Here is a 15782-nt window from a genome sequence, read left to right on the forward strand (position 1 = left end):
TCCCACGGGGACCCCGTTTCCCTGACAGGGGCGGGGATGAGGGAGAATTTCCCCTACGGGGCCGGGGACGGGAGACGCCCCCCTCTTTAGCTCGGCTTCGTTGCCAACCCTATGCATACATGACTTGTTTTTGCATACAATCAATCATAGAGCTATAAAATATGACATTAAATACATGCTTTTTACTTAATAAATTAGACCTTTTAGGGCTAAATAACTCACCTAAGGAGGAGTTATCGCACCTACTTCGATGGTCTCTCACTAATTTCAAGTTTTCTCTATTGGCTCTTTTCTTTCTCAACTTTTCCGCTATTTAGTTTTTCACGGTAAAAAAGGTTATCAATATGTCTTCTCCCACCATTTTAATTAAAACTCTTAATTTTAACAAAAAATCAACAAGTTAGTTGGTTTTAGAACAATTTCAAAGGTTAAGAGTTAAAGATAAAATATTTGTAATAACAATAGTAGGACTTAAATTAAAGTTTAGAGGCAAAATTGAAGCCTTACCTATTATTTATATTACTGTCACATATGCTTGTTATTTTACATTTCACCATCACATCACTTGTATATCTTCATTTAGGGAAAAAAAAAACACATAAAGATTATGTTATAAATTTAAAATTCAAAGATAAAAATGAAAAATTAGAAAGTTTACATTGTGAACTTTACTTCAAGTTAACAAGTGTTTTCTATATTGTAACCCTAATAATAATAAATTTTGATGGTATTTTTAATATTGAGTAGATAAAGGTTAAAATAAATAAAATTTAATTAACGTGGGAAAACATAAATATCATTATCATCGTCATTACTATATTACAAAGTTGATTAAAGAACAAGTACTAATATGCAAACTATTTAATTATTAACATTTTTTTAGTTTAATAAATACATGAGATGGGAGATCAATTCGAACATTTGATCTCTAAATCGATGATATATACTTAATATAAGTTGAACTATATACATATTAACCATTTAATTGTTAACTTCGTAATGATCATCACGGTAATTTTTTAATTTGATTAATAAACTATATAACTATTCCTAGAACCTCAAGAATAAAAAGGCCATTATATAGTGTATATATATTATCAATGGCTCAATGATGGCAAAACTGAAAACAATAAGGGCCATCTCAAATAAAACAAAACAAAAACAATGGCCTCCGGCTGTGGGGGGACAGGATTTTGTTCCCCTAGTTTCATATACTAACATGCATTTTTTTTTTGTTATTAAATTATTGTTATCAAATATATAGGTCACGTTGGTGTGCCCACACATGAATTGGTGTTATTTCTCTAATATACTTCTAAATTTTGAGCATAATTCAACGGATTTAAATGATACATACTTCTTCAACCAAAATATAAAATCTATGACTCCACGTGTGTTTTCAAGGTAAATAATTTGGATAAATCCAAAAACTCGTCCTTAAATTTATGTGTTAGTTGTAATTATACCATCAAACTTTTAATTATAAAAATTCGACCTCTGAATGAGGGTAGAAATTGATCTTGAAACTTACATAACTGTAAAAATTGTGATAATTGAATAAGTTTGAGAGTAATTTTTATCGTTTGGGATCCATTTTTTATAACTATGGTAAGTTTAAAGATCTAATTTTAACATTTGTATAAGTGTAAGGACCCAAATTTTACCATTAAAAGTTTGAGAGAATAATTACAAGTACCTTTATACTTTAGGGATGGTTTTTATAATTTGACCAAAACTAAAATAAACTTTAGGATAAATTTTAACTATGGGTTTTTTGTTTTTTTTTTTCCCTTTAAGAAATTACCTTTAACTCTAACTTAGAAAATGCATTTAGAAAAGACAATAGACAGTTTTTTCCATCAAAATAATGGAAGAAAATTGGTGTGATATTTAATGTGTAGAAAACAAAGAATATATGTGTCATCTTTTACAACATTATTTATGTTAATTGACATATCGTTGATGTGTAAATATTATTTTATTTTGTAAACTAATAAAATTGTAAATGATGTAAGTGATACATTTGAGTTCAAATGAATGATAACAATAATTTAAGAACGTACATAATTGAAAGGAGTCTTTTTAAATATAAAAAAATATTTACATTTGATAGCAAAAAGTTCAAAAAGATACAAATCCTTTTGAAACTTTTTTGCTTTAAAATGTAAATATTTTTTAGATATTTTTATTTATAAGAATTTCCCTAGTTGGGGGAAATGAATTAAAGATGTCATGTATGCTTTTGAACTCTGGTGCATCATTTTCCATGCCAAATTTCATATGCCATTGTGACGAGAAAAATATTAATCTTATTCAATAACTATTTAATTTTTGAAAATTAAACTTATAAATACTACTTCTACCTATGGAGAATTTATTAGCTACAAAAAGTAGTTTTAAAAAACTTGTTTCAACTTTTTAAATTTAGTTAAGAATATTCAAGTGTTTAGTTAGAAAATATGAAACTCGTGACAAAAAGTTGTAACAAAACAAACACCTTTTTTTATTTTTAGTTTTTGAAAATTAAGTTTATAAACATCTTTTCCACCATGGTTTGTTATATATTTTCTAATCTATTTAAAAACCAAGTCAAGATTTGAAAATAAAAAAAAGGTTTTTTGAAAAACATATTTTTGTTTTTCAAATTTAGCTAAGAACTTTCCACTATTTTACTTAAGAAATATGAAAACCATGGTAAAAAATTGAAAGAAAATTAGCTTAATTTTAAAAAACCAAATGATTCCCAAATGAGACATGTAAAAGTTTATGAATCCAAATTAACCTTTTTCTTGTCATTTATCCTTATCCGTTTTATTGAAGGAAAAATATTATATTGACATATTAGAAGGTAATTAGCCAAAGTATAAGTTTATTAAATGAACTACAAACTATATAATATAACAATCAATGGAGTTTTACTATTATTTTACATAATCAAACTAGATCTCTAAACCTTTATAATAATTCAAATTGGACCATGTCAAAATTAACCCAATTAAAAAGATTATACTTGCTTGTAGAGCCCACATTTATTGCAAAAGATAGAGCTCAAAAGCTAGTTACTTTATTTTGGATGAGAAGAAAATGAACCAACCTTAGAGAGGAGTAACCCTTTAAATATCAATATCTTCCTTTCCAACACTCCTCAATACCACACAATTCTAATACTAGAAGCTCACTTTTCATTTTAGTTTTCATTCTAACCAAGTTATTTTTTAGTTAAATAATATGAGATAGAAAACTCAAACATCTAAATTTTAGGATTAATTAGTTGAGACATATTCATGTTGACCACCATTACAAAAGTTTAATAGTTTAGATCCTATTTGATGACTATTTAATTATCCGTTTTTGAAAATCTAACTTATAAACACTTGTTTTAAATAATAATAATAAACACTATTTCTACGTAAATTTCATTATTTTGTTATTCAAAATTCAAAATCTAAAGTAGGATTTAAAGGTCAATTATAAATTAAGAATTTAAAAATTAATGTCTCATTTAGTTTTTGATTTTTAGTTTTTAAAAATCGTGTTTAGTTTTTCCCAATTTTTTAATTGTGATTTTCGTATTTCCTATTTTTAAATAGAAAAACTACATTTTGAAAACTATTTCTTTAGGCCCCTTTTGGTAAGTATTTGATTTTTGATTTTTTGTTTATGAAAATTAAGTCTATAGACACTACTTCCACCTAAATATTTCTTAATTTATTATATATTTTTTTTTATTAATAATCTAAAAGACAAAGCCTTATTATTATTATTTTTTTTTTATAGCAAACCAACTAAAACAAGCAAATACATAAAAGAAAAAAAGGAACGGTGAGCAGACACAATTATAGAAAGAAAAAAGGGATACTCCTCAAGCCAAACTTGGTTAATCTGAGATATCAATGCTTCCGAGGCCAGACAATGAGCCGCACAGTTTCCTAAACGATGGACAAATAACACAAACATTGTATGAAGCACATCAACTCATCCTTAATCGAAGAAGCCAGGCAACCCAACTCAGAAACATCCTCTCTTGACGAATAAAGAAGTCAACGCAAACGAAAACAATCAGGTTCGATTATAAGAGATCGAAAGCCTGTTTCAATTGCAAGAGAAAGACCAATCTTGATCGTCATACCCTCAGTCAGATCTGTCGAACCCAAAAGGCCCCAGAAATGGCAAGCAGAGAGCATCACTCGACCAAAGGCGCCCTGAATAATAACACCTGCCGAAGCAAATTGTGTTTCAGGAAGGAACCCAGCATCCACTTTCTGTTTATACCAAGAACCGGAAGGAAGGGGCCATTTAATCGATTTATGGATTAGAGCTCCAAATAACATATACATGGTCGGCTTAAAGACAGTGCCAAAGATTGGTTGCGTTATCTACCTCCGACTCTATCACAACATGGAACAGTTTGAATAAAAGATTTATAGAAAAATTATTTTCAGCTTCTAGAGCTCATAGCATCAGAAAAGAGATCTACGGGATAAAATGAGTAGTGAGTGAAACTTTTTTCGAATAATAGGAATGTTACAAGCAATTTTGTGCAAGCTTTTCCCACCACCAAATATCCGATCAATTTCTTATTCAATATTTTTCTTCTGGTTTACTTGCTTCTGACAGGAGTATGATTTATGCGAAAACATGAGGAGCTCTTGCTAACAAAGCCTCATCAGAGGCTAGTCAGTTTCTCTACCATGGCGGAAGATTTTAAGAATTTCAAAACTCGAACTACTGACTTCGACCCATCAAACTCTAGAGAGGTAAGTGAGTTAAGATCTCAATTGTCTAACTTTACTGCTCTTGTCACGCAAATGGCCCAAGGAGGAACTCATCAAGTTTGGAGCATGCAATCTAGTAGGACACTCTTCTAAAGTTTGCACTCAAGAAAGACAAGTAAATTCACTTGGTGGATTCCAAAGGAAGTACAATCCCCATAACAACACATTCAACTCTGGATGACGGGACCATCCAAACTTCAAAACGGGAGGATAAGGGCAACAAAAAAATAGAGCTTATAACCAATCTTCTTTATCTTCGTGTATGTTCCTAGAGGATATTGTTAAATCCTTTGCTGACCATTCTCTTAATTTCAAGAGGATGTACATCAACTTCAAAAAGATTCCATTCAACTTTCTCAATATACAAAGTCCCTACAACAAGAAACAAGGACATGATTTAATAATCCAGGTACTCAGATCACCCAGTTGGCAGCTGCAGTAAGTAGACTAGAGAACAAGGCTTCTGGAAAATTGCATGCTCTGCCTGATCATCCAAATGTGAGTGCAATCACACTTATTAGTGGTAAGGAGACCCCTTCTACTTCTTCTATACTTATTGTCATTCTTGTTCAATCTCCTGTTGACACACAAGATGAGGTAAGTAAAGAAGATGAAAGTCAAGCAAAAGTACCACTACCATCACCACCCACACCTAAGGTAAATGCATCTCATTCGCCCTTTGTTGAACCATATGTTCCTAATGCTCTATTTCACAGTAGGTTAGCTAGAACTAAGAAGGATAACAAGAATGAAGAGTTTATAGAGATGTTCCAGAAGGTGCAAATAAACGTTCCCTCCTCAATGTTATTCAATAAATATCAAGGTATGACAAATTTCTTAAGGAATTTTGCACTAAAAAGAGAAGAGGAAAGGACAAAGATAAATTGGTGGTAAGTAAAAATGTCTCTAGTTTACCGAAAAAGAATATACCTGAGAAATGTCGAGACCCAGGTATATTTACATTACCTTATGTGATTGGAGATAGGAAAATTTTGCATGAAATGCTTGATTTTGGAGCCCCTATCAACGTTATGTCCCATCATATATATGAAGATCTAAAATTAAACGACTTGCAAAAGACTGTTGTAGTTTAGTTTTTTAATGATTCTCCTCTCAAAAGTGAGTTAAAGAGTTGAACTCAAACATTTTGTTTGTTGTATGTTATGTTTTGTTTAATAGAAAAAAATATTCTCACAAAAAAGAAAAAGATTCTATCTATTTCGGGATATGTTTAGCTTATACAGTAAATTCATTTTTTTAAGAAAACAATTTATTTTATTTTGAAGCATGGATATGCTGACGCAGTTAATATCATAATTAATATTATTTTAGTGACTTTGAAACCAAAAGATACTGCTTTTCTTCGATTAGTACAATAAAGTTTTTTCTTAAAAAAATTAATGGTGATTAACAATCTTGGAAGTGGTGGCATGTGACAAATCATTAGGTGAAAGTTTAAATTAATTGCATTCAATTAATCGGTTTCCTAATCTTTCCCCATTAAAATAATTAGTTATTTACCAAATGTGGGATGACGCACATGGAAATTTGAAAAACAATCCGTTCTAAATGACCAAAATACCCCACCAAATTGTATTTAATTACATTTTTGCTTCAACCAGCTTGAGGCCATGGTTGTGCCACGTAGTCGTATGGAATAAAGCAAGCGGATAATGAAGATCAGTGGCCTGCAGGAGCCCTAGAATAAGAGGGGAAAATAAAATGGTGGGAAATTTGAGAAAAAGTGTTTCTTAGTTTCAGAGGGAGCAGAAGGGGAGCGAGAAAATTATTGGGAATTTTGTTTTTTTGTTTATTTTTATAGCATGCATTATTAACGGTCCGTGTTTTTTGTGGGAAGATTTTGTGTGCCTTTTTATTCTCTATTTCTTTGCTTCTTTTTTCCTTTTTCTAGTGAAAAAAGTATTGGGATTTTATGAGGTGGTGGTGAATTTATGTGTGGACAGCCAACTAAAGCATTGGGTTTCTTTGGTGGAATGGGTTCTTTTGCCGCTTGGGGGATGATGGGTTTGTTGCAGAAACTGAATTCTACTCTTTCATGGCGATGTTTGTGATCTTCTTCTTCTTTAGCTTCTTTCTGAAGGTGGGTTTGCTTCTTTTTCCTTTTATTTCCCCCCCTTTGTCGGGAATTTCGGATATCTTTTCTCAAAAGGGTTGTTTGTTTTGGGGTTACTTTACTGGTTTCCAGAGGGGTTTGCATCTTTTCTTCTTGTTTTTGTTTCGTTTTGCATTTATTGTTTTTATTGGTCGAGTGATGGTGGGTTATTATATATGTGAAAGGTTTTGTATTCTAAGTTCGTTGGCCTTCTTATTTGATACCAGGAGGGAATTCGTCATAGGAGTTTGTGGAGTTGAAGATTCTTAGGTCAGGAACATGGGGATATTGATATGTTTTTAGGCTGGTGTGTGAGGTGCTAATAAAGAGTGATGATGGTAGAAGACAGTGTTTGTGATAGTACTGGAAGAATATATCCAGTCCTTGGATGTTTGCGTACTGGCTTATGTGCAGCTTTAAGTGGATAACAATGGAGGCATCATCTGATCACCTTAGGAACCAAGATGATATATCTGGGGTTTGTGAGGAAGATATACTAGCTGACCCTTATGTGCGTTCTCATAAATGGAGTGATATTAGCTTGAGGCAATGGTTGGATAAGCCAGGAAGATCCGTGGATGCTCTTGAATGCATACATATATTTAGGCAAATAGTGGAGATTGTTAATATTGCTCATGCTCAAGGCATTGTTGTTCACAATGTGCGTCCTTCATGCTTTGTGATGTCTTCTTTCAACCATGTAACTTTTATTGAGTCGGCATCATGTTCAGATTCTGGCTCTGATTCTCTTGAGGATGGCTTAAATAGTCAAATGGCAGAGGTTAAAACATCATCTTCTCCCTTTCCAAGCAGCCTTGGAAGCGAGGGTTTTCGATCTGTTATGACCCCTATAAATGCTTTGTCTGACACTAGTTGCATGCAGTCAAGTTCAGTATATGCTGCCCAAGCATCGTTAAATGAAGGGTCTGGAAAATGTAGAAAAAAAGATAGAAGACATGTCGAAGAAACAGAAGATAAGATGCAATCATTTCCCATGAAACAGATATTGGCCATGGAGACTACATGGTACACCAGCCCAGAAGAGGCTTCTGATGGCCCAAGTTCCAGTGCTTCAGATATCTACCGGTTAGGAGTTCTTCTTTTTGAGGTTAGTAATACTGCAAGTTCCATCCGTGTTATTATATAATTAAGTGCTTTGGCGCCATTTTAACTTCTCCTTGCTCCCTTTTTGCCATTAACACTTACTTGCACCTTTGGACATTCTATTTTTAGTTTAACATATAAGCTTGTCTGATAATGACACTTGTGACCCAGTTATTCTGCTCCTTCAGCTCGAGAGAAGAGAAGAATCGAACTATGTCCAGCTTGAGGCATAGAGTGCTTCCTACTCAATTGCTGTTGAAGTGGCCAAAAGAAGCTTCATTTTGCTTATGGTTACTGCATCCTGAGCCAACTAATCGACCTAAGCTAAGGTGACCCTCCATTCATTAGAATTCTTGGGTTACAAATTGTTGGATAAGTTGTTAGTGCCTTTTGTGATTTTTCCCCTTTTCCTGAAAGCCAACTTTGCAATAAATAACTGGAAGGAACCTTTGCTTTCTCCAGAAACCATTAAGTTGGAAGGAAGAATCATGCAACTAACTACATTATAGTGTAATTTGTTTAATAAGTTTCAACGGTTTTGCTTGTATGTTTTCCTGGCAAGGTGTCTGTGCAGTTCAACAAATTGGTATTTGTTCAACTAATCTCATGAGTGCTGTCAAGTCTTTTTCCTGTATCCATGTTAAAAACCTTTTAGCAAAGTTTGAAGGAAGGCGGATATTTCTTCTTACATGAAGATCAGATCATGGTCCAACTTGGATAATATTTAGATGAGTACAATTGCGTCCATGGTTGAAACAACTACTTCACAATTAAATGAATCTAGATGTCATCATTTTATTTTTGTTTCATCTGTTGTTTTAATTAGTATTTTTATTTTACTAATAGGGAACGGGATTACTATTGCTAAGGAAAGTTGCAAAAGACGATCTGTGGTGATGAGATATTACCTCGGGGTAAACCCTCCAATTGGCAATTAATAACAAAATGTATGTTATTTCAGAAGTCCCTTTTCATGTTAGACCATTGAGAAACAGAGAGCATACTCCTAAATGGATGAGAAAACCTTACTATTGCCTTCAATTTTTTGTAATCATTTCTTTCCATCCAAATAAGCCAAGGAAGACCATGTTCTGCATTTCTCCTAAGAATCCCTATTTCACTTTGAGAGGAATCCCACAAATTAAAGACGTTGATGTATGAAGTCCATTGCATTTCATGAGGCACGTGATGGAAAAGGAAATTGGATTTGGTCATTTCACATACATGTAGGTCATCATATTACAGTAAAATTAACTTAAGCTAGAAAGGGAGAGTGAGAGTATTCTGAGAATTGGAATTGAGGCCAATCTAACACCAGTGTGTTTTATGGATATATTGAGGGAGAAATCTTTGGAAATATTTTTAGAAACGAAGCTAAGGATTTGAGTAGGTGGTTGTGTCCTTTTAACGTTATGGAGGCATCTCTGGCAGGATTTCAGTTTAACCTATACCTACTTGCAAAGGCCATGGATCGGTAGAATGCTGGCTCCCTTTCAGCAAGTAGTTGTGTTCTGTGGTATGGTTTATCAGATTAATATTTTTTTGGAGGCTTCTATAAGCAAGAGAACGGTCTACTGCCACAAAATTGCAAGACATTCTCGCTATTAATTCAGGCTGACTACTTGCTGAGTTTTATATTCAAATACTTAAGTTTTTCTTTTCACTGATCCTTTGCTAGAGCAGTGACATTGAAATCAAGCTTATGCATCTTACAGAAGACTCTTGGTTCTAGGATTATAGTTATCTTCCATTGTATTCTTATTTACTTATTTTTAATAAATAGTGCTAACTTTTAGTAGTGCATCTGTGATTTATCTAGAGGACACATTTATCAGGCTTCTCTTGTCTTCTTCTTTTACAGTGAGTTATTGCAGAGTGAATTTCTCAATGAACCAAAAGATGACCTAGAAGAACGTGAAGCAGCAATCAAGCTTCGAAAAAGAATTGAAGAGCAAGAGTTACTGCTAGAATTCCTTTTGCTTATGCAACAAAGAAAGCAGGAAGCTGCTCATAAGCTGCAAGATACAATTTCATTTCTCTGCAGTGATATCGAACAAGTTATGAGGCACCAAACTAATTTCAAGAAAAAGGTAGGGTCACGCACTGGTCTTGTGAAGGACGATCATTTACCATTAAATCTCCCTTCAATGCCTCCTGTTAGGAATACTGATACTGCTGGTATGGGATCAAGGAAACGATTTAGGCCAGGAATTTTGACCCATGATATAGAAGCATGCGGTGATAATCTTGATGACTGTGAGAAGACGAGTTCAGACAATGAAAACGAACAAGGTGTACTTTTTAAGAGTTCTCGATTAATGAAGAACTTCAAGAAATTGGAGTTAGCATATTTTTTGATGAGAGGTAGAGTAAACAAGCCATCAAGGCAGTTTGTGAAACACTCATCAATAAGTAGCGATGGTAGGGGGTCCGTGGTTTTGACTGAAAGAAGTTCAGTTAATAATTTGGCTTCAAAAGAGAGTTGCAATGATAGTAGACAAGGTGGGTGGATAAGTCCGTTCCTGGAGGGTTTGTGCAAGTATCTATCCTTTAGCAAGTTAAAAGTCAAGGCAGACTTGAAGCAAGGAGATCTATTGAATTCCTCCAATTTAGTCTGTTCTCTCAGTTTTGATCGCGATGGAGAATTTTTTGCCACAGCTGGTGTTAATAGGAAAATTAAAGTGTTTGGATATGACTCAATCGTGAATGAAGACCGTGATATTCATTACCCTGTTGTTGAAATGGCCAGCAGGTCGAAACTAAGCAGTGTTTGTTGGAATCGTTACATCAAAAGTCAAATTGCTTCAAGTAATTTTGAGGGTGTAGTGCAGGTAACTGATGCCATAATTTTTATCCACCTTTGAGATTCTATCAATTTGTGGTCATAATATTGTTGTGATGTTTTTAGGTATGGGATGTCACAAGAAGTCAAGTAGTCACTGAAATGGGAGAACATGAGAGACGTGTATGGTCCATTGACTTCTCATCAGCGGATCCAACAATTTTGGCTAGTGGGAGTGATGATGGATCAGTTAAGCTCTGGAGTATCAATCAGGCAATTCTATTTTTGCACTTGGTGGATGTCAGCTTTGAAACTAAACGTACTACAGTAATCTAATTGCATGCTAAAGATATTTATCTGGAATGTTTGATAATTTGTTCCTTACTTGGGTTGCTACTGCAGGGTATAAGTATTGGAACAATCAGAACAAAAGCCAATGTCTGCTGTGTACAATTTCCTGTGGATTCTGGCCGGTCCCTTGCATTTGGTTCAGCTGATCACAAAATTTATTACTATGACATGCGGAATATAAGAGTACCTTTGTGCACCTTCACTGGACATAACAAAACTGTGAGCTACGTCAAGTATATAGACTCAAGCACTCTTGTTTCTGCATCCACTGATAACACCTTGAAGCTCTGGGATTTGTCCATGTGCACATCCCGGGTTGTTGATTCTCCAGTTCAGTCGTTCACAGGCCACATGAATATCAAGGTACCAATTTTATTTGTGGAACTTTGATTACGTATTTTAATGTTTTCCCATCTGCACTGGTAAAAAGGTAAGTAATTTCTCACTCACTCAGATTCATGTATTAATTAGGAAACAAGTGGGTGTTTGCACCAGGTTTTTTTTTTTGTTTTGACTCAAACGGAAGCTATATTGCATTTTTTTTTCTTTTTGTTTTTGTTTTTGTTTTTTCATTAAAAATGATTGAATGGAATGAGAATGAAAGGTGGGAAGGAATCCTAATAGGAACTTCTGATTATCTTTCTTGGTTTAGTTTATGGAATGGATGGTTGAATCATTTACATGAATGATTCCTTTGTCTTGTAGTTTCTATTATCGTTTTCTAACAAAATGAAGTTCTGCTTCCTTACCCAGAAAAGAAAAAAGAAATATTTGTGAGTGGTTGGCGCGAATTTATATGCATTGAAACTAATTTCATCGGGAAACTACTAACCATTTGGTATAAAAAAAAACTCAGAGATACTTAAGGTTCTAGCTAGATGGTTGTCATGGTTCAAACCTGTGTCCTCACGGATTTACAATGTACTAGTGATGGTGGTGGTTTTTATTACTACTACTATTATCGTTAGAAAACATTGTTTCTTTAGTGAACGATAGTAACCTTATAAGCTGTGTTTATACCAATTAGAAAACCTAAATGGACTTTGGGAAGGTGTTACCTTTTAAGAAGGCTGTCCTTTCATCTGTTCATTGGAAAAAGTCTCTTGCCCCTGGAAGAAGGGGCTTTTTAGGTATGGAAATACCCCTAGAAAGGGATTGAAGTGCCTCTTAAAATGGCTGTGGAGGTTTCCTCTTGAAACAAATGTGTCATGGCATGAGGTGGTTTCCAGCAAGTATGGTATTGAAGGGTTTAGTTGGTGCTCAGGAGTTTTTCTTCCTCTCTTTCGACTGAACTCTTCTCTTCATTAATGGAAAGATAAAAAAAAAAAGAAGAGAAAAGAAATAGAGTTTTGACATCTTAAAGTCTAAATGTTGGTGGAATCGTTATTATACAATCTGGCTTCACTCTGTTTTCCCTGCTAGACTTCATGCCCTCTACCCTTCTCAAGTGGAAATCTGAGGTCATTACAGATTTGTAAAGAAATGGGAGAATTTTCTAAAACAATTCTAGGAAGGTTAGAACTATTGGATACAGTTGTTTCCCGATGGAATACTTTAGGAGTTTGTAAGCATTCTCCTTCTTTGATTACTTTGAATTAGAAACTATTTTGCTGTTTTTTTTAAGAACTATATTTTCTAAATATTAAATTACAAAAGAGGGGGGAGGAAAGGCATCCAATTGATACAAAGTACATGCTATAACTATTGAAAGGAGTCTATAATTAAGGCCAAAAGAGGGTCACAAAACAATTATATATGTATATATTGGTTTGGTGTACAGAAGAATCTTTGTTCATTAAAAGTCAAAACATCAACGAATCGAACTACGGGATGCTTCCTTTTCTTTCCACCCTTTTCACCATCCCAAGCAGTATGTGGGGTTACTTATATTTGTTTGCTATATCTGTAAAATGTTATATGGGTTGCTACCCTCCATTTGACAATAAAAGCTTCTTACCCTGCAAAAAGCACTGAAGTTGATGAATAGCTGATGGGCTATTTGAATTTCTACTGCAGAACTTTGTGGGGCTGTCCGTCTCTGATGGTTATATTGCTACAGGTTCAGAGACAAATGAGGTTAGTTTAGTTTTTGCATCCGTTGCTTTTGTTTATTGCTAAAAGCTATTACCTTCAATTTTAGATAATGCCACCTTATCTCATTCCTTGTCGCCACCAATGATTCAATCTGAATTTCAATGACTTCTTCCGTAATTGTTTACTCCTCAAAACTGCATCTAGGAAATCTCTGTCCATCCGTTCTTGTTAGACAAACTTTTATGCTGTCCTATGCTTTGTGACTTCTAATCTAGCAATGAGCACTCTTCAATGTGAAATTATGAAACATAAAGATGCATAATGGATGGTTGAATCATTAGGGTTTAGGGTGTTTGTTTTTTGTTTTTTTTTTTGTTTTTTCTTTTAAATAAATAATTATCAACTATCATCTCATCAGCTTTTGGAATATGTTTTTCTATTCCCTGGATGTAGGTTTTTATCTACCACAAAGCCTTTCCAATGCCAGCATTGTCGTACAAGTTTCAAATCGATCCTCTTTCGAGTCATGAAATGGACGACTCCGCACAATTTATCTCTTCGGTTTGTTGGCGAGGCCAGTCATCTTCATTAGTAGCTGCAAACTCAACTGGGCATATCAAAATTTTGGAAATGGTTTAGAAGAGAGGTAATGCCTTAAAGAAGGGTAAGTTGTTTGCAGAAAAATTGAGGCAGAGAGATATGTCGTATACCCAAGAAAAGCTTGTGCAGCTATAGCTTTTTACAAAGGTTAGATCTTAATATTAAGCAACAATAATTTGGCATTATATCAGAGTGGGGGGGGGGCACTTTTGTTTGGAAGAGATTGGTGTTGCTCAAGTCTGTAGATAGCAATTCAAAGCAGTAAGAGAGAGAGAAAGAGAGAGAGAGAGAGAGAGAGAGAGAGAGAGGTGTGGGGGTGGGTTGATATCCCTATATTCATGTATAAATTGAATGCAAATCGTTCAGAGCAATTCAGTATATGGTAGTCTTGCATCCTCACCCTCACTAAAAGAAATTATTATATGTGATCATCATAGTGATGCTGTTCTATGAATAACGTTGTAAGTTCAAAATCTGTCTACATGCATCCTAATGAGATGGTTGGCCATGTTCGATCGATTGACCGCCTAGAGCAAAGGATTAAGCTAAGTTGTTAAGTTGAATAGGGGATCCTTTCAATAAGCATTCTCTAGCTAATCTAGATAAATTCCAATTTCAATTAATCAATTAGATGGTGGAAATTGATTAGTAACTTAGCATGCAATTTCAATTAATTGCATGATCAGCAACGATGGCACATATCCCACCTAACCCTAGGCTTTCAGCCGCCTCCCACGGACAAAATTAAATTCTGCATTCTCTTGGTCCAACTAATACATTCAATGGCCACTGACATCTCAGGTCGTAATCCGGTGGCAGTGGTAATGAGAATTGTGTTACAAATCTTACATAGGGTATACATTTTCGTAACCTAGGCTTTATATGTTTGTTTGGTTTTTTTTTTTTTTTTTTTTTTTTTTTGTGTGTGTGTGTGTGTGTGTGTGGTAAAAGATAGGACTAGGGGAGTATGTGATTAGGTGTGGTAGGCTGTGAAGGGGTGAAATTCTACTAGGAAGCTTATGAATGACAATCATGTGTCATCTTTGTCTCTCTTCACACAGATAATTAGAGAGAGGGGAAAGAGAGGTACGATAATTCCCTCCCGTACATGTAGAAATAACTCCCTATAATGGAGAGTTATTTTATTTAAAAACATTATGTTAAAAACAAACTTTATAATATAATATTAACAAAATAATATATGGTTGATTAATTACCATTAATTAATAAATTATATGTTAAATAATATATGGTTGATTAATTACCATTAATTAATAAATTATATGTTATGCATCTTAATTATATTAAAATGCAACTCTCCCTTATAACTTATAGTTTATACGAATCCTATTCATATAAATGATATTTGAGTCTTATTCAAATATTTATCGCTCACGTATTGTCTAGTCATAATTATAAATCATATTTATAATCAACTAAATACCATAATGTATCAACATACATTATACTTTATATTAATCTTATCAACATAAATAATACATTTAATTCCCTTAAATAATTTGAATAGTTCAAATAATTTCAAAAGCAATTATCCCTTGTTTTTTCCTTAGTGAACTAGCAATGAGACCTAATGGACCTACAAATTAGAAGCTCCAATACGAGGTTAATCAATTAAACTCTTTAATTAAATTAATCAACATTAATAACTGTCGGTCGCTCCATTAAAGATCGACAGTTGCATTCTTCGCACTGTAGATATATTTCTATGTCCATGGATATAACCAATCAACAGTAAGTTGACCATTTACAAATTGCTCATAGCTACAAACGTGTCAAATTATCGTTTTACCCCTATAGTTACATCTAACTTCTTAAGTACCACTGATTCTTCTAAGGAACAATTAGTTATAGTCCAACTATAAACTAGACCACTCTCTAGCTAGTGAGAGAGTGAGGCGCCTCATTGTTCAAGACCTGAAATCAGCTCTTCAGGGAGAAATTCATTTACTTTCTCTTAAGATGTGAAAGAGTGAATTCCATCTTATGAAGTCGTGTTCCCAAC

At 33.8% G+C, this 15782-nt stretch overlaps 1 protein-coding gene across 3 annotated transcripts; it reads left to right on the plus strand.

Annotated features, from left to right (window-relative positions):
- Positions 1–6488: 6488 nt before the first annotated feature.
- On the plus strand, positions 6489–14170 carry LOC120085666 (protein SPA1-RELATED 3-like). Of its 3 annotated transcripts, XM_039041794.1 has the most exons (8): positions 6493–6876; positions 7116–7996; positions 8164–8321; positions 9854–10823; positions 10901–11047; positions 11177–11488; positions 13142–13201; positions 13613–14170. In XM_039041794.1, the coding sequence occupies exons 2-8, from the start codon at positions 7277–7279 to the stop codon at positions 13796–13798; spliced, it is 2553 nt and encodes an 850-aa protein (XP_038897722.1). In that variant the 5' UTR covers positions 6493–6876; positions 7116–7276; the 3' UTR covers positions 13799–14170. The 3 variants fall into 3 exon arrangements, with proteins under 3 accessions (XP_038897723.1, XP_038897722.1, XP_038897724.1); XM_039041796.1 differs by lacking the exon at positions 6493–6876 and having other exon boundaries at positions 7855–7996; positions 8181–8321; XM_039041795.1 differs by lacking the exons at positions 13142–13201; positions 13613–14170 and having other exon boundaries at positions 6489–6876; positions 10901–11093; positions 11177–11411.
- Positions 14171–15782: the final 1612 nt, after the last annotated feature.

This window comes from Benincasa hispida, chromosome 9 (genome assembly GCF_009727055.1).
Source record: "Benincasa hispida cultivar B227 chromosome 9, ASM972705v1, whole genome shotgun sequence".
NCBI classification, from domain to species: domain Eukaryota; kingdom Viridiplantae; phylum Streptophyta; class Magnoliopsida; order Cucurbitales; family Cucurbitaceae; genus Benincasa; species Benincasa hispida.

Excerpts from the sequence above, each read along its gene's own strand:
- LOC120085666 (XM_039041794.1), top strand. The coding sequence starts at position 7,277 with ATGTTTGCGTACTGGCTTATGTGCAGCTTTAAGTGGATAACAATGGAG. Across the intron at positions 10,824-10,900 it reads ATTTTGAGGGTGTAGTGCAG|GTATGGGATGTCACAAGAAG; the intron begins GTAACTGATGCC and ends TGATGTTTTTAG. Across the intron at positions 11,048-11,176 it reads AGCTCTGGAGTATCAATCAG|GGTATAAGTATTGGAACAAT; the intron begins GCAATTCTATTT and ends TTGCTACTGCAG.